Here is a 19,652-nt window from a genome sequence, read left to right as displayed (position 1 = left end):
TTTCATTTGATAACAAAAGAAAAATGTCAATTAATTTTGTAAATAAATTTTGAATGAAATTTATCAAAAAAAGATAAATGAATTATTGGTTAGTTGGATATGTTAGCTTGTTTTCAATTAGAAAAAAAAAGTGTTAGTAGAAAATAAGTTTAATGTATACATTTATTTTCTTTTTTTTTTATAATGTTACATTCCAAGGAATTTCATTTTCATAATTTGGAGTAGCATTATTAATGAGAGATGTAATTTTATCACTACAATGAAGACGTATATTTTCTGCCGTTGCCGGGGAATCCATTCTAAAGTATCCTGATAAATTATGTTCCAAACGATATGCTTTTATTGCTTCTTTTATAGCAAAAAATGCACTACAACCTAAAAATAAGGGTGGTTCTCCAACAGCCTAAATTATTAATTATTTATTAAAACAAGTAATTTATTTAACCTACTTTTGATGAAAATATAGCCATTTTGTTTGATGAACCTTTAAGTAATTTAACATTAAAATGTCTTGGAACATCATCAGCAGATGGAATTTTATATGTTCCTGGTCCTCTAGTATGCCTAACACCATCACTTCTTATTTTAATTTCTTCCATAGTAAATAAACCATATCCTTGAATAAATGCTCCCTCTATTTGTCCAATATCTATTGCTGGATTTAATGAATCACCAATATCCATAACAATATCACTTTTTATCATATGATGATCTCCAGTTAAACAGTCAATTTCTACCTCTGTACATGCAACACCATATACAGCATATCCAAATGCTTCAGCACCTTTTCCATCAATAAAATCAATTGTTTCACTATGAATAATACCAAATCCTGTGGTACTTAATGAAACTCTATTAACATAAGCAGCCATAACCCAATCTTCCCATTTTCCATTTGGATTAGCTTCTTTAAATGGTTTTAGACGTTCCATTAAAATATCACAACCATTTTTAACTGCCAATCCATTCATATCACTACCAACACTAGCAGCTGTTGGTGAAGCATTTGGAATTTTGTCAGTTGATGTATCATTAATAATTATTTTTTCAACAGGTATTTGAAGGCATCTTGAAGCAATTTGAATTATTTTTGTATGAAGACCTTGTCCCATTTCCATACCACCATGTGATATTAAAACTGAACCATCAGTATAAATATTAATAAGGCATCCTGCTTGATTTAATTGTTTAAAACCAAATCCAATACCAAATTTTGTTGGTATCATATAAATTCCACGTTTTTTATATTTACTATGTTCATTAAACTTTTTAATTTCCCCTTTTCTTTTTTCATAATTTGATAAATTTTTACACTCATCCCAACAACGTGTAATATTACATTGTTTCAATGTCATACCAAAATGTGTTTTATCACCCTCTTGGTAAAAATTATTTTGACGTAATATATTACAATCAACATTTAATGTTTCAGAGATATGATCTATTATAGTTTCTGTACAAAACATTCCCTGTGGTCCACCAAATCCACGGAAAGCTGTATTTGAAGAAATATTTGTTTTACAAAGATACCCATAAATGTCAGCATTCTCCCATTTGTAAACATTATCAATATGTGTCATTGCTCTTGTTAATACTCCACCTGATAAATCTAATGTTGCTCCTGAATTTGAATAACATGTTACTTCAAAACTTTTTAATTTTAAATTTTTATCAATTCCAACTTTATAGTTAAATCTATATGGATGTCTTGTACCAGTTAATGCCATATCATCAAATCTTTCTAAAACTAATTTTATTGGCCTTTTTAATTCTTTTGCAGCAATTGCTGCTGGAGCTGCTACTAAACCCGTTGTTGATTCTTTACCACCAAAACCACCACCAATTCTTTTAACTTTAACATTTATTTTATGTCTTGGTACACCAAGTGCTGCACAAACATCACGTTGAGTATCACCAACACATTGTGTTGAAGCAATTATTTCCATTTCATCTCTCTCACCAGGAATAACTAAAACTTGTGTTGTTTCAAGGTAAAAATGTTCCTGACCACCTATTTTAATTTCACCTTCAATTACATGTTCACATGTAGAATAATCAAATTGTTCTTTTTTATTTTTTAATGTTAAACTACTATGAAGTGAAAGTTTATTTTTTTGATGGAATGATTCTTCTTTTAAAGCATCTTCTATTGTTAATATCGGTTTTGAAGGAAGAATATCAAGTTTTATTTTATTTACAGCTCTCCTAGCTGTTTCATGATCTTCAGCAACAATACCACAAATAATTTGCCCATGATATGTTACCTCGTTTTCGGCAAAAATTAATGTATCACCATGTCCAATTCTTGTACCTTCTTTAACATTATTTTTATCAAAATATCCAACAACACCTGGTATTTGAAATGCCTCAGTTGGATCAATACTTTGAATGGTACCTTTAGCAACTGGTGAAAGTAACAAAGCCATATGAAGACATCCATGTGCATTCATATCACCAACATAAATTGCCTCACCAGTCGTATGACGTTCACCACTCATATGTTGTAATGGTCTACCAACACCATCATAACCCTCCTGATCTTTTGGTACATCATAAAATATTTGCGAAGTTTTAAATGATGGTAATTTTGGTTCTTGAAGTGCTGAATCAATTCCATATTCCTTAAACATATGATTATTTAGTTTTGTTGAAACATAAACATAAAATTTAAAGAAAAATGATATTGCTAGTGTCATTCTATATCTAGCCATTCCACCAGGAACATTACATGGTAACATAAATTCTTTAATTAAAGATTCAGAAGCTATCTCTTTAATTGAATTATTCCAAATTTTTCCATTAAGAAGTTCCATTGTTTTCATGGCTAATTTTGTTGTTGGTGCCATACCACCAAAAGAAATTTTTATATCTTTAATAGTATAATCATTGCCTTTAGAAGAATTATCTATAATAACAGAGAAGGCTGATGTTACAATTGAAATATCATCTTCTCTTCTTTGGGCCTGTTTAAATGCTTGAAAATATTGATTAGTTTTTGAAAATGGAATCCATATTCCAGTAACAATTTCATCATTATCAATTATTGTTTTCCTATATCCAGTAAAAAACTTCTCATCAATTTTTAATGTTCTTTTACCATATTTTGTTGAAACTAATTCAATCTCTGAATTAGATACCATCCATATTGGATTTAAATCAGAGATAGGTGATGCTGTTACTATATTTCCAGCAACAGATGCTGTATTTCTAACATGATTACCGGCAAAATAATGAAGAATTGATACAATTGCTTTAAATATTTTTGTTTTTTCACCTGGTAATTCTTTAATCCATCTCTCAAGAATTGATTTCATTTCATTTAATGATAAATTTGTACCAATATATCCTGCCTCTTTATCATTATCTATATATGATTTTCTCATATCAGGAATTTGTTTAGGATTTATTATTATTGGTAATTCAATAAAACGAAATTTTACTTCTACGGCAATTTCAGAGTTTCCTGATATTATTCTACTATATGGATATTTTGTTTTTAATTCAATAAGTTTTTCTAATTTTGTTGGTGCATACCAAATACAATCATTTGTCTTAAATTTAAAATCTTTTTTATGAAATTCTTTTAATTTTAATTCACATGGAAATATTGGTTCTTGTTCATTAGTATATGATAATGAAGAATCAAATGATACTAATGAAAAAATATCATTTTTATCATTTTTTAAATTTTTTGTTTGATCACCCTTCTTACAACAATTATCTCCCATTGGGCAGGAATTATTTTCTTCTATTAGAAGATTATTATTAGTATCTTTAGAAAATGAATAAAATGCTTCTAAAATAGGTCTATATCCGGTACAACGACATAAATTTCCCTGTAAAGCTTCATCAATTTCATTTGTTGATGGTTGAGGATTATTTCTTAACAATGAATACATTGCCATAACAAAACCAGGTGTACAAAATCCACATTGACTTCCATGGCATTTTGATAATCTTTCTTGAATTTCATGAATTTTACCTTTTCCAAGATTTGATATTCCCTCAATTGTTGTAACATTTTTTCCAAATACAGAACAAATAGGTGTGAGGCATGAATTAACAGAATAATGTCTTATCATATCATTTAATGGATCCATATCAGATATCATAACAGTACAAGCGCCACATCCACCTTCATTACAACCTATTTTAGTTCCTGTCAGGGATACTTTAAAAATAGTTTTTTTTAATACATTATTATAATAAAATAAACCTACATTTATCTCTTAAAAAAATAGCTAATGTCATTTTAGGATCAACATCATCTACCTCAATTTTTTTTCCATTTACAAAAAAAATTAATCTTCTACAAATTGTATTTGTCATTTTTTTTTTGTTTTGATAAAAACTAAAAAAAATATAAATTTTACATATAACAAAATATAGTATTGAAATTTTTGATAATAATTTATATGTTTAGAGTTTAATAATAATAATACAACATTGAAAATATTATATGTAATTAACTACTTTTAATTTAAAAAAAAAAGATGTGACATTTTATGATTAATTAAATGGAATTACTCTTTAAGAATTCCTTTTTATAGTTTAATAAATATGCACATGTCTTTATTTACTTATGATTTGATATTATTGGAATTATTTAATAGTTTTAAAGTAACAAGCATCATTGAAAAAAAAATGATTAGGAAAATAAATGATAAGATAGTAAATTAAAGATACACTTTGTAATCTCTGGATGGGTTATGATATAAATTATCTGGTATCATTTGGTTGATATCAAAATAACTATATTTTTACTATTAATAATTTTTAAATTTATAAAATATTATTAAAAAATTAGCCTTGATTTATAATTTTTGACAATATCACGAGATTATTAATAGTTATGTTTGTTTAAAAATTTTCAAACTACTTTTTTTTTTTTTATTCTTTGAAACCATTAAAGTATTTCACACTTCAATATTTTATTGCTTTTTAAAAGTAATACTATAAGGAAATGAAGAAAGTTTAGATAATCATGAACTATAATAATGATGTTTCGTCAAATATATAACAAGAAAAAATTACAAATACCTGCTCATTAAAATTCATGTTTCTTAATGCAATACTTTTATTATGTATCAATGTATTTAAATTGACATGACTTAATTTAATTTAAAAAGACAATAAAATTATTTAATTTGCACTTTACCATTTTGAAATTTTAGAAAAAAAAAAGTTTAATTAGATTAAAGAAAGTTAATTTTAATGATAATTTTTATTTTTTAAAAATATATATTAATTATTTATATATGAATCAAAATTAAATAATATATAAAAAAAATTGTTAATTAATTTATGAGACTAACAAAATTTTTGAATATTATCATTAAAAATAATATTAAGTTTTGTTATTATTGCAATACTACAAATGTTGTTTATTAAAATTTCTTCATATTTTTAATGGATTTATAAAAATAACTTTTATATTAATGATTAAGTAATGATAATAATATTTGATAAAAAAAAAGTTTGTTTTTTTTTGATAAAACATGATTATTTATTAGTTAAATCTTTTGGGTTAATAATTTTCAATATTTTTTTTACATTTATATATATATATTTATTTAAAACTAATGATATTTTTATATTATTTTTAATTGAAATAAAATTTTTATTATATTATCATTTAGAAGTTTAAAAAAACAAATAAAAATTTTACTTGAAACTTTTTTTTTACCCCATATAAAATAATAATTCTAAATATAGAAAAAAAAAACAAGGAACAAATAATTTGTAATACAACCTGTCAACTATATATGTTAACATTAATTCTTATCATATCACACGCAACAGCTGTTAATTAAAATTGACTATAAAAAAAGACTGCTTTTGGCATAAATGATAAATTAAATAAGCTTGTTTTTAAATATTTATTTAAAAAAAATTATTTTTAACCTCAATTTGCTAAACAAGTAATGGGAATAATTGGTACAAGTAAAAATGATTTTATAATAATTTTAAGTTATGCTATTGAAGGTCTCTCCAAAGGTGGTTCTATGTATCATGATAATGTTATTTCTGGAATTTTGTACTCAACATTAGATGATTTTCTTGGTGGTAATGAAAAAACTGGATTTTGGTATAAAATTTTTTATACCACAATCTTTTGTACCAACATTTTTTTAATGATTTTTTTATTTTTTTGTACTATTTTTGGAAAAAAAATTAATAGTACCTCTTTTAAATGTGTCTTTTCTTGTAGATGTTTATTTAATATATGTTATACGGTAAATTTAATGTTTACAATTTTTTAATTTACTTATTTTTAAGATATTTTGTGCAGACATATCAAACAAAAGTTTTATTTACAATTTTTTTAAAATACATATAATTATTAAATATAAAAGACAAATAGGTTTAGTTATTAATATAAATTACTGTAGTACAATGGCATTATTAAACATATCACAATTAATCTCTAAATTATATGGTAATATAAAAAGTTTAAAAAAAAAGTATATTATATGGATAATAGTATTATTAATATTTTCTATTATACTACCAATTAACCTTTGTATTTTAAATATATTAAATGAAGAAAAAAATTATTACTATCAAAAGGATCCTCTTGATATTTACATTTTACTGGTTTTAATTTTTTATCTTACAACTTTATTAATACTATTTATAATTACATTATTTTTGTCAATTAAAAATTGTTTTTTGAATTGTCTTATCTCATCAGCAAGTATTCAAGATTCCTCAAGTAATAAAAATACACTTTTTAAAGGAATTATTAAAAAATTTGAAAAAATTAACTTTTTATTTACCCTTCTTATTCATAATTTAATTGTTTTTTTATTTTTATTTCCATTCTTTTTTATTAATGGATTTTATTTTTTAATTAATAATTATCTTTATGTTTTTGAAAGTTTTATACCAACAATTATAAAATTTGCTTTGGAGATTAAAAAATTAGACAATATTTTAAGTATGCTAGTGCCATCAATAGAAGGTATATCAATGATATTTATTTTACCATATTATAATAAACAGGTAATAAAAGTTAAAATAATAATAATAATAATAAAAAAATTAATTAAAATTATAATTCGTCATTTTTAAAAATTCATTTTTAGTTCATCTACTTAATCAGTAGAGGAAAGATGGATAAATAGGTGAAAAATGATGTATGTTCTTGAATGAAATGCGCAATAAACTTTACCTATTGATAATAAGTAAAAGATATCATTTTGGAGAATGGTACAAAAATTCTATTATATATTATATATAAATGAAAACTTTCTAAGAAAATTTTAAATGTCCTATATAACATTTTAAAGTAATAATATTTTAAAGGTTTGACGGTTTTTTTAGTTTATATAATTACTCTAATTATATAATATTTTATATATATATATATATTTGTTTGACGAAAATTTGATTTGATATATAATTTTTAATACAACTAAATATTTTGTTATTTGGCAAAAAAAAAGGAATGCTCAAATTTTTGTGATGTAGAAATTTTATCAAAGAAAAGCATCAATAAGAAAAACCCTTTTAGATATAATACTTAATCATTTGATTACAAAGATACATTATAAATAAACAATATTATTATGTTAACAATATCTTTCTTTTTTTTTTATAATTACATTCAAATGAATTAAGAACACGTCTTAGAAGGACCGTATAACATTGATAAATTATCTAATTACTTTAATAATATTATCTAATATCAACAGAAATAGCTTAATATATATAATTACTACAAATTATATTTTTAAATAATTATATATTTTAGAAATTAATAAAAAAAATTGTATCATTTTATATATCTTTCTTTCTTTCTTTCTTTGTATTTGCAAATATTTAACAATTGTCAATTTTTTTTTTTATCATTACATAATTTATCTATCTTATACGTAAAATAAATCAAACTTATTAGATGATCACGTTTAACTGCAATATTATATATATATTACTTAAAAAGGAGAAATTACTTTTTTATATTAAAAAGGTGTATGTTAAACCTTGAAAAATGTTACAATATTTGCAACAATTATATAATTAATTAATTAATTATTTAAATATATATATATTTAATTATAAATTTTATATTAAAAAAAATTTTTTAAATACAAAAAAAAAAAGTATATGTATAGAAATATAATAAAAACCCGCATAAAATATTAATATTATAAAAAGTAGAAAAAAAAAAATATGTAAATATAAAAACTTTTTCTTGGGAAAGACCATAATTATATGAATTATATAAAAAAAGATGAACCAATTTTTGAAGATCTTGAAAATGATGTAAAAAAAAAATTATGAGATAAAACTTATTATATAAATTTTTTTTTTGTTATTTCTTAAGGCCAAGGCCAATATGGTTTTGTTAACATAACTTGATTTTTTCCATTTCCTTTTTCATTTTTATATGTATCATTTAATGATCTTCTTTTATGTTTTTTTACAATTTTTCCTTCATGAGGTAATTTACCATTATACTTCTTCTCCAAATGCCTTTGATATCGTAATTTTTTTAAAACAATTTGTTTAATTTCTATTAAATCATCACTATCCTCCAAAACCTCTGCCAATGCCTTTAATTTATCTATACCATATACTTTTTTTTGTACTGTAGTGGATACTTTTTGATAACATATTAATAAAAATAATAATCTATAATATAATAATAATTAATAAAAAAAAATTATTTTTTTTTTGTTAATATTTTTAACTCACAAAAATTTGATATTCATTAGTTAAAATAATAATATCGATAAAAAAAAAATGTAGTATATTATAGAAATAAAAAATTATAATATGTGTGGATATTTATTTAATTAGCCTTTATATAAATATCAGTGATATATTTATAAATAATTATATATATATATCTATATTTTATCTAAAAAAGATGAAATTTCAAATTAGAACGTTGATAATATATAAAATAAGGTTATCGGTCTCTGTTCTAACAATGAACTTTTTTTAACTAAAATTAATACATAATATTTTACCTTTTTTGCTTTAAATATAATGGAAGAGAAATAGACAATTTTTTTGAATCATATATAGTATCCCCCTTTAAAAATTCAATTATAAAAATATATATTTTTTTCTATATATACTAAAAATTTTTTAATTATGGGTATCATTATTTTAAAACAAAAAAAAATTTCTTTTTTTTTATTATAGAAATATACTATTAATAGTAAAAGTAGTTATAAATAAATATTTAATAAAATAATTTGTTTTATTTATCTATTAACAAAATTTTCATTAATATTTATTTTAACTTAGAAAGTATATTATATTTTAGGTGTATTTTAATATTATTTTTTTTTTTTTTAGAAAAATCTTATTGAGGGTGTGTGATATATGAAACATTAAAAGGACACATGTTAAAAATAATAGGTAAAATTATATGATTACGTAAGAGAAGAGGGATGATATGAGCAACCTTCAAAAAGCTGGTAATAATTAGATTTTCCCAGACAGGATGAAATTGAAATACCCTGAAGGCTTAAGCTTATCTAACCTAGCTTCAATATGTAACTGGTATATCTAATAAAAAGTAAAAAATGTTATTTTATGCTACTCAATTCCATTTTAGGAATGCTAATAATATTCACACAAGAAATTATTTATTTTATAAGATCATTTTATTTAATAAAGATAAATACAAGTAAATTAAAGATATAAAATATTAAGACATAATATATGAGCTTTATTTTGATCAAGGATTTTTAATTAATTAATTTCAAAAACTAAATTATATATAGATTTTAAAAAAAAATGATACTATTTCAAAAATAAAAGTAGGTTCAAAAAGATAGTTTAAAAATAATTCTAGATATCTTATTATTTATTAGAAATGGAGCGAGAAATAATATAAAAATTTCAATTGATATAAAAATTTTTTCAATTTTACTATTTATTTAATTTATTTTTTTAAATAATATATGATAATTTAAATATCTAATTAATAGGTAATCATGATATAGAATAATATAAAAATAAAAAAAAAAAATTTTAAAGAATAAATGTAGTAATTCTTTTTAAATAAAAATTTTTTTTTTGTTATTATTATTTAGTATTCATCGAAAGTAGGTAAAATATTGTTGTTTGATGATGAAAGTTTATATGATATATTAAATAAGTAAGTAGGTGAAAAAAAGGTAATTAATAATATTTCTTTAAAATGTTACAAATTATAATTTATTTATAAGTGTAGTACTCAAATAAATTGTTTTATCATATTCATTAGGACAAATCATCATATCTGGAGCAAATGTCAAAAAAGATCGACCCTGGGGCATTTATAGGGTCAGGTGAATAATTTGATAAATAGTTTGAAATGATACAGTTAAAGAGATCATTTGATCTCTCAAAGGATGATATTACAAAAATTTAATTTTGTAATAATATATATAAAAGAAATGTTTTTATGATAAGAAAATTTTTAATCATATCCAGATATCATAAATATGTAAATAATAATTATAACTAGGTAATAAATATTCATGGTCAATTATTTTTATGAAATAATATGATAAATTATTAAATCTTGAAACAATGGATGTTTACAAATATAATTATGTTCACATATATATTATTATAATTAATTTTATTTCAATAAATTCATAAATATAATTCAACTATCAATGTAAAGAAATATTCACTTTCAAAATCATAGTAACACTTTTTTTTTATCAATATAAATATAGATAAAAAAAAAGATTTATTATCTTCTTTTATTTATTAATTTTTGTATAAATTCTTTTAGATATATTTTAAATTTAAAAAAAAAATATACCATATAATTTTTTTTTAACATTTACAGAAATAAATCTTAAATAACATTATCTATTAAACATTAAATATTAGAGATAAATTAACATAATCTGTTTCTTTTAATTCAAGGTGAATAATTTACTAATTAGACAATTATTAGCATAAATTATGGTAAAGAAATTTTTGATATATCTAAAGATATAAACAACTATATATAAATAAATGTTGTTATTACCATTAAGACCAAACTATACATAATAATAAACATATAAATAGTGTTGTAACAAATGACTAGATATTTTAATAACTTAAATATTAAGATAAAAATTATTTTTAAAATATTTCTTGATTTTTCATAACTACCTCTTTTTAATCAAGCACAACCTAATATAATATAACAAAAACTAACCGGTAATAAAGAAAAAGATAAAAAGCTATTGAAGTCATATAAAAATACACTTAATTTTTAAGTGTAGGATATATTTTGTGTGTTTTTGTTATTATAGATTGAAGATGAAAAAAGATGAGTTCTTTCTATATTACTATATCAAACTAGATGAATAATTTAATTTTTAGTATTTTAAAGCTTGTTACCATTAATTTTAAGTTTCTTAAAAATATATACCAAAATTATTTTTAATCTACATTATTTAGGTAGCCTTTTTTTTATGAACTTGCTTTTAAGGTAACCTTATGATAAACAATGTTTTATTTAAACAAAAATTAAATGAAAAATAAATAAATATTTAATACAACAGAAAAAATATATATATTATAAATAAAAATAGAAGAAGATTTTAATATAATTTTTAATAACAAATTAATTAATTTAAAAATATACTTTTTTAAAAATATATATAAATTAAATACATTATTAATTTAATTCATAAACAATTATAAATTATTATCATTTTTTTTATTATATAAGAAAAAATGTTTCATTGTAATAATTCATATTTATTCATATATTTTATTTTAAAAATCTAGATGTATAAGGATGACCCTACAAATGAAGTTATTTAACACTTCCTTATCATATACAAATAATAAATTAAAAGAAACAAAAATTTTGACAAATAATAAATTTCCTTATAATCCCTGTGGTCAGCTGTTTATTTCAAGATAAAATAACATCTATATCTTATTCCAAATAACTTGTTTGAAGCAAAAAAAAAAAGGTAAGGGTTATCCTACCTGGTACAAACTGCCTTAACATTACTACTTCAAGAATAATTACTATTTTTCTTCATTAGGAGAGAAGCAAAAAAAAAAAAATTAATATCTTGAATCATGGTTCAACCACTATTATTAGTATTACCTCTTATTTCCTGCTTTCAACATATTTAAAATAAAATAATATTTACTTGATCTACTTCTTTATCCAGAAAATTTTTGTATGTCAACGGATATGTAAGGATGTTGTATGTCTTTGAAAATTACTTTCCCTTACCTTATCACCTTCCTTCTTTATTATTATCAAATTAACACACTTTTTTTTACATCTCTTTTAATTATTTATATATATATATATAAAAGTATATATTTATATAATTTTTATTTTATTAACAATGAATTTATTATTAAACAAGTAAGTCATATAATTTCTTTAAAAAAATCACATGCGAGTATGCTTCACATGAATCATTAAATTACCAATCATCCATCTATCTATCTATCTCTTTTCTTTAACCATCTTTTGTTCACTTTTCAAAATTGATAAAAAAAAAACAACAAATTTTTAGAGAATGATAAATAAAATATTTCCATGTGTATATATATAATATATGCTTTCAAAAGTCACGTATTTCTAGATGAAACTCATTTCAATAGAATATATTTATTTCAACATTTATTAATGTAAATTATATCTCTAAAATTTTATGTTAAAATTTAAATATCCTCACACTATTTTTTTTTTCAAATTTTATCTACTATAATTCATATTAAATACATTTTTATTTTCTTTTTTAATGGTTTATTATCTTTAGAATATTCAATGACTTCTGTTTACTCAAATTTTTTGCGTAATAATTTTGTAAAGGCATTTGCTGCAGGTTCTGCTGGTGTTGGTGCTGTATGGTATTTAAATCAAGATGGAAAAATCAATAAGGGAAGTTCTAAGTCATTAAGTGGTGGAAGTGTTGATCCATCAGTTTTAAAAAAATTAGAAGAAGCTTATTCTAAATTAAATGGACCCGAAGGAAAGGAATGTAAATCACTTTTAAAAAAACATTTAACAAGAGATACTTTTGACAATCTTAAGAATAAAATAACACCTCTTGGTGGTACACTTCTTGATGTTATCCAATCTGGTGTTGCAAATCTTGATTCCAGTGTAGGTGTTTATGCTCCAGATCCTGAAGCTTACAATACTTTTGCTGAACTTTTTGATAAAATTATTAAAGATTATCATGGTGTTGATCCAAACAAGAAAAAACAACCTCCAGTTGATATGAATTTAGAAAAGTGCAAACATTTTAAGCCATTAGATCCCCAAGGAAAATATGTAATTTCAACAAGAATCCGATGTGGTAGAACTCTTAACAATTTCCCATTTAATCCACTTTTAACTGAAGCTAACTACAAGGAAATGGAAGAAAAAGTACGTAGTTCATTGGAATCTGTCCAAGATCCTGAACTTAAAGGTACATACTACCCACTCACTGGAATGACTAAAAAAGTACAAACTCAATTGATTAAAGATCATTTCTTATTTAAAGAAGGTGATCGTTTCCTTCAACATGCCAATGCCTGTCGTTTCTGGCCAACAGGACGTGGTATATTCCATAATTCTGGAAAAACATTCCTCGTTTGGGTTAATGAAGAAGATCATCTTCGTTTAATTTCTATGGAAAAAGGTTCAGATGTTGGAGCTGTCTTTAGTCGTTTAATTAGAGGTGTTCAGGCAATTGAAAAAGTTGTTCCATTTAAACGAGATGAAAGACTTGGACAACTTCTTTTCTGTCCAACAAACATTGGATGTTCTGTTAGAGCTTCTGTTCATATCAAATTACCAAAAGTTTCAGCTAGAAAAGACTTTAAACAAATTTGTGAAAAACTTAATCTCCAAATTAGAGGAATTGATGGAGAACATTCAGAAAGCAAAGGTGGTGTTTATGACATTTCAAACAAAGCTCGCCTTGGAATTTCTGAGTATGAAGCTGTCAAACAAATGTATGATGGAGTCAAAAAATTAATTGAGATGGAAGAAGCTGAAAAATAAGTATTTTATTCTTATTAAATATTATTTACACTGATCGAAATTATTAGGTAATAAAGTTTTTGTAAACATGTAGTTTAATTTTTCATTTTTTTGTAACTTTTGTATTTAGTTTTATAACTAAAAGTTTTAATCATCAAAACATAAGTTTAATAATTTTCAAAGTTCTACCATAAAACTTTATAGTTTATGTAGTTTAAGCAAATTCTAAAAACTTTTTTTTTTGTGTTTTCATAGATTAAAATGTTTTCTATTACTAATCATAAATAATAAATATTGAAATATTATAATACAATTCATGTTTCACTGAAGGCAGAGATGAAATCTTTACTATTATTGTAAAAAATCAACTACCTTTTTTACAATCTTCACATTTTCTTTAGATTCATAAACATTTAACACAATAAAAATTAATGGTAAAAATGTTTGTACAAGTTGTTTAAACTTAACCAAATTAAAATTAAACAAAAAATTATTTAAACTATAAAAATAACAAAAAAAAATTTTTTACTAATATCTAATAATGCCAAAAATACCAAATAATTATTAAAAATTATAATGTATTAAATTACTGAATATAGATTTTACCAATTGATATAGTGCATAATCTTGTAGGGAAATAAATATAAAGTGGCAATTAAAATATCATTGTTTCTTTTTTTTTTAAATTATGATGCAAGATTATGCCATGGAAGGTTCTTATTCCCCATTAACAAAAAGTAAAATTTCTTTCAATAAAAATAATTTCAATGAAAAAATGTAGGTTTTTTATTTATAATTTTTTTATTAAAAAATTTTAAGTTTTAAAGAAAAATGTTTGGGATTTTTTACTTGGTCTGTAATGTCAATGTTCTTTTTTATTGAATTTTACTATTATGGCTGGTTTACAAATGAATGGCTTCCTAGATTTATTTTAAATTGTCCTAGGTTTTTATACTATATTCGTGGAAGTATCAGTACAGTTTCCTTTATTATTAGTATATCTATTTTAATAGATCTTATTGTTACTTATGTCATTCCATCAACAACTATTTATAGTAATTTTTATGGATCTTCTGAAGGTGAAAATGTCACAAATGATGAAAAGAAAAGAGGAAATAAATTGTCAGAGTTATCAGCTATTGGACTTGTAGAGGAAGATGATCATGAACAAAATCATCTATACAATATTGAAATGAATTCAGGATATGATAGTGAATATAGAAAAAATGATATATCAAGGAGAGATAATTTTCTTGATAGAAGTCAAGATTATGATACATCTTTTAATAATATTGGATTTTCAAAAACTAATCGTCGTATTGATGATAAAGGTTTTTTGGCTCCAAGACATTCATTGTTAACACGTCCAATTGAAACAATTTACACAATGGATCAGTTAGGGGAATTTATAAACGGAGTACCGAAACCAAAAATTAGTGAGTTGGATTTTAATGACAAATTTTCTGCCGGATATCCAACAAGAAATTTAGGGATTCAGAAGAATGGGCTTAATGGTATAAATAATTTTGTTGCTATAACTAATGATACTAATGCTGCAAGTAAAATGTTATTTCAATATCAAAGAGAAAACAAGGAAGATGGATATTCTTCCACACATGAAGATTCTTCTACATCAGCTCTAGGAAAACAAAAGAAAAAATCTCCCTCTTCAGGTCGTTCAGTAGTGACAACAATGAAGCTTCTTAGAAATAGAGGAACTCGATCAAGTCCAAACATTTATGGATTGGAGGAGACTCTTCAAATGTATAAAATGTCCTATGGAACCTTGTGTAGATGTGAGGGAAAATTACGTGTATGGATTAAACAAACTATTTTGAAACCTTTGCTAGAAAAAATTGAATCAGCTAACAAACAATTGTTAAAAGATTATCCTGGACTTCATTTAAAGGTTGGAGAAAGTAATCTTGATACATTACAATGTTTTGCTGCAACTAAACCTGAAATTTTTAAAAATTCTACACTTAGTTATGTACTTCCATTTCTTAAAGTTTGTCAAGATCAAGAATATCTTTTTCAAAGATTAAAAGAATTAACTGCTGATCATTCATTAAAGAGTTATCTTTGGAAAGCTATTGAAAAAACTTCACCTGGAGAAGTTCTTAGGCTTTTAGTTAACAATAAATCAACTGCAACACAAGAAGAAAATAAAAATAAATCAAATACATTTTCTCCACCAAAGATAACTAATGATACAGAGATTCTTCTTCATATGTTTTTAACATATATGGATAGTGTTTTGACGTCAAATCCTTTTGCTGCCTACAAAGATGTTGAAATGCCATTTACTGCAATTTATTTTTTAAGAGCTCCTAACGAGCCTTCTATAATTCACAGAGCACATTCTTCTTTCTATCTTCATCTTGATAAACAAAATCCAATTCATATGAGATTAGTTATAAATGGTGGAGAAGAAATAATGGATTTAGGTGCAGATCAAAATAACTTCTTCCGGACTATTGTCTTATTCGTACAACATTGTTATCTATATAACAACAGAATGGTAGATAGGATCTCATTAAGTGATAAATCTCTTAATTGGAAAAATATCATTATGTAACTATTTTATATGCGATTTTTTTTACTTTTTTTTTATTTTGTATTTAACGTTGTACATATAATTTACTTAGTTTATTGTGCTAATAAAATTTCATTAGTGACTTTATTTAATATTTTACTATTTAAAGGTTCACCAATTTGATAGAAAGGATTCATAAAAGCAGAACATAATGCAGCATGAACTCTACTAAATAAAACACGTATATCATGATCTTTATAAATTAAAGATGGTTCTTGTGGTTGATCAAAAACAAATATAATTTTATGATTGGTATTTGTTAAAAATCCATAAAATTTTCTTTTATTATCTTCTAATAATAATCCTACATACAATTCTTGTGTTCTTGATGAACTTGGTGTTCTATCTTTGTCTTCACAAATAACATCTAATGAACAATATACAGCAAGTGAAATCTCATCAAAATTTGCATTTTCTTTTTCAGTACACTGAAAAAAAAGTGGCATATTTTTTGAGTCAAATATAGCTATACATATAACCATTTCTAAAGAGTATAAAATATAGAATATGTACTTTTAAAATCTATTTATATTAACCAATGAAATAATAACATACGATATTACATACGTATAATTAAAAAAAATAAATTATACACCATAATTAATTTTCTTTTTAACAGTAATATCAATTATACATTAAAATTAAAACAAAGAAAAAAAAATTGTTAAATTAAATACATATACTAAGTAAGATGATGTAAATCAATTATGAAACTAAAAAAAAAAAAACTTTTTTAAAAGGTTAATGTGAAATAAATTGTCTGATTACAGATAAAATATCTGTAGAAAGATAATAAATTTTGTTAGCATTGCAAATAAACAAACAAAATGATTAAATATTTCTTCAATGTAGATTATTTATATTATTAATCAAACATTTTCCATACTTCGTCAAGAGGTTTAAGAAAAACAATGATACATGTGAGATTATCAGTAGTTCCTGCATCTCTGGCAGCTTCTACAATAGTAGTTGACAATTTTTTATATTCAGAAATTGGTTTCATTGAAATAAATTCAAGAATTATTTGATTTAACATTTTATCAGATAAGCTTCCCCATACTCCATCAGAAGCTAGCATAAGCATATAATTTGTTTTGTCATCATTTATATTTAAAGAAATAGTATCTGGTTCTGATGAAATCATTGGTTTTCCCTGAATATCACCTAAAGCTCTCGTTAAATTTAAAATTCCACAGACACGAAGCTCTCCAGCAATAGGTATAATAATTCCTCCACATTTTTCAATTCTAGCATACTCATCTGGATCAGAAGGAATATGAAGTCGAGTTATTCTTTTAATTCCTTTACTACTTATAACAGCACCTTCTGAATCACCTACCCAAGCTATAGAAATATCATTTTCAGTAACTAGGGTACATATAGCTGTACTTCCACTACGAATAGATTCTTTTGTACAACGAATATTAATTCTTTCATCTATAACTTCAAATGCTTTTTTTAATCTTTCAACATTATTGTCATTTTTTTCATTAACAACAATTCTTGGAAAATGAGCAGCACAATATGATGATATCTCAGAACCATTGTGACCATCAAAAACACCAAAAAAAGAAGTTTTAGTATTATCATCAAGTAAGCTAAGAGTTGGTAAGGCAACAAATTTATCTTCCATTTTTTGTCTTTTATTTTTTTGAGCACAATATGAAAATTTCCATCCACTCCAGTTTGAGGGTTCTTCTGGACACTCATATTCTCCACAATTTACTTTTGATAAGTATTCTTTTGTACATTTAATGGCACTAGGATACCAGATTGAGTTATCTAAAGGTTCATAAATATCTTTATTAAAAATCACATTGTCTTTTAAATTTAATTCTTCTTCATATTTTTTAATAAAATCATAACCTAACCAAGTTGCTCCTTCATATGATATGCCTCTATAATAAAAAAAAAAACATTATTTTATTAAATAATATTAAAAAAAAGAATATATATATTTATACCTTTGTTGAAATTGTTCAATTGCAAGAAAAATGGCATCATCTTTAGCATCATGTTTTGGTGTTTGATAGGATGGGGGACGATAACGAATAGTTAGTCTTTGAGGAGAATTATCATTTGTTTCATTACCAATTATTTCATTTATCTGTTCTTTTAATGATTTTTCTTTTTTATCAGTATCCATCTAAAGATTAATAAATTAATATTATTAGTAAATAAAATTTTTAAAGAACAAACGTTTGATAAGACATTAGAGAGTATATGCCAAAATGGTCATGAAATTATGTAGTTAAACATTCACAATATATGTCTACAATTTTTCATATCATGAAGTAAAATTGATTTACGTGACATAATAAAATGACTATACATTATATTGGTAAAGGAGATAATCTACTTCTAGTTGGAAAATAATTTTATCATCAACCATCTCTTTAATGATAAAAAAACAATCTTCTTATAAAAAAATTGAATTTAAAAATAATTTTCCTCTAATCCTATAGTCATTATCATCTGAGTATGTGGAGAAATGTATCTGTGTGTAAACTAAATACAGTTGTATTATAATCATTTAACAAGATGTTATTTATAATTATAATACAGTCATTCTATAAATATCTTATAATAATTATCATTGATCAACTTTATAATATATCCTTTTAACTTTTCTTCTCTTCAACACTTTCACTAATGTCTCAGAATTCCTGTCTGGAACCGGTTATACAAAGTATTTTTTGTCTTTCTTACAGATTCCGCCGAAGTACTATTGTTGCTCCAACATCCTTCTATAGTGATTCTTTCTTTCAGCAAAGTGAGTATCATCAATTTCATTCATTGATGATATAAAATTATTTTCATTATATCTTTTGGTAATTAAAGATTTCTTGTGATTATTCTTGAAAAACTATCAAAAGATTCACATTCAAATTCTTTGTTTTCATTATTAAAATAGAAAATAAATAAAGAAGTTGTAAGAATTTTTTTTCATTTTAAACATTATATAAAAATTAATTAAATTATAAATCATAATAACTGTTTTCTTTTGCTAGCATAATTTTTTTACTATCAAAAACATGGTCCTTAAAATAGGTAATTTGATATAGAAAGAACAGTTTCATTCTCTGAATAACAACAACT

The 19,652-nt window shown here is 23.1% G+C and overlaps 6 protein-coding genes across 6 annotated transcripts; 3 read left to right on the top strand and 3 right to left on the bottom strand.

The window, feature by feature from the left end:
* Nucleotides 1-178: 178 nt before the first annotated feature.
* On the bottom strand, nucleotides 179-4,329 carry SRAE_1000265300 (Xanthine dehydrogenase; the record flags this gene model as incomplete). Its single annotated transcript, XM_024649755.1, has 3 exons — nucleotides 179-403; nucleotides 450-4,171; nucleotides 4,221-4,329. The coding sequence occupies 3 exons, from the start codon at nucleotides 4,327-4,329 to the stop codon at nucleotides 179-181; spliced, it is 4,056 nt and encodes a 1,351-aa protein (XP_024503600.1).
* A 1,595-nt stretch (nucleotides 4,330-5,924) lies between these two features.
* On the top strand, nucleotides 5,925-7,127 carry SRAE_1000265200 (Hypothetical protein; the record flags this gene model as incomplete). Its single annotated transcript, XM_024649754.1, has 3 exons — nucleotides 5,925-6,088; nucleotides 6,942-7,005; nucleotides 7,089-7,127. The coding sequence occupies 3 exons, from the start codon at nucleotides 5,925-5,927 to the stop codon at nucleotides 7,125-7,127; spliced, it is 267 nt and encodes an 88-aa protein (XP_024503599.1).
* A 1,197-nt stretch (nucleotides 7,128-8,324) lies between these two features.
* On the bottom strand, nucleotides 8,325-8,717 carry SRAE_1000265100 (Hypothetical protein; the record flags this gene model as incomplete). Its single annotated transcript, XM_024649753.1, has 2 exons — nucleotides 8,325-8,637; nucleotides 8,701-8,717. 2 exons carry the CDS (start codon nucleotides 8,715-8,717, stop codon nucleotides 8,325-8,327), a joined length of 330 nt encoding a protein of 109 aa, XP_024503598.1.
* A 4,034-nt stretch (nucleotides 8,718-12,751) lies between these two features.
* On the top strand, nucleotides 12,752-13,978 carry SRAE_1000265000 (Glutamine synthetase/guanido kinase, catalytic domain and ATP:guanido phosphotransferase, N-terminal domain and ATP:guanido phosphotransferase, catalytic domain-containing protein; the record flags this gene model as incomplete). Its single annotated transcript, XM_024649751.1, has 1 exon — nucleotides 12,752-13,978. One exon carries the CDS (start codon nucleotides 12,752-12,754, stop codon nucleotides 13,976-13,978), a length of 1,227 nt encoding a protein of 408 aa, XP_024503597.1.
* A 670-nt stretch (nucleotides 13,979-14,648) lies between these two features.
* SRAE_1000264900 (Transmembrane protein 209) lies at nucleotides 14,649-16,535 on the top strand (the record flags this gene model as incomplete). Its single annotated transcript, XM_024649750.1, has 3 exons — nucleotides 14,649-14,734; nucleotides 14,777-14,925; nucleotides 14,971-16,535. The coding sequence occupies 3 exons, from the start codon at nucleotides 14,649-14,651 to the stop codon at nucleotides 16,533-16,535; spliced, it is 1,800 nt and encodes a 599-aa protein (XP_024503596.1).
* A 71-nt stretch (nucleotides 16,536-16,606) lies between these two features.
* SRAE_1000264800 (Protein phosphatase 2C (PP2C)-like domain and Sedlin family and Longin-like domain-containing protein) lies at nucleotides 16,607-18,699 on the bottom strand (the record flags this gene model as incomplete). The annotated part of the gene is made up of 3 exons (XM_024649749.1): nucleotides 16,607-16,981; nucleotides 17,440-18,451; nucleotides 18,518-18,699. 3 exons carry the CDS (start codon nucleotides 18,697-18,699, stop codon nucleotides 16,607-16,609), a joined length of 1,569 nt encoding a protein of 522 aa, XP_024503595.1.
* Between the last annotated feature and the right edge of the window lie 953 nt (nucleotides 18,700-19,652).

The sequence above is a fragment of the Strongyloides ratti genome (assembly GCF_001040885.1).
Source record: "Strongyloides ratti genome assembly S_ratti_ED321, chromosome : 1".
NCBI lineage: Eukaryota > Metazoa > Nematoda > Chromadorea > Rhabditida > Strongyloididae > Strongyloides > Strongyloides ratti.
Note: the sequence above shows the minus strand (reverse complement) of the source record. Positions and strands in the feature narration are given on the sequence as shown.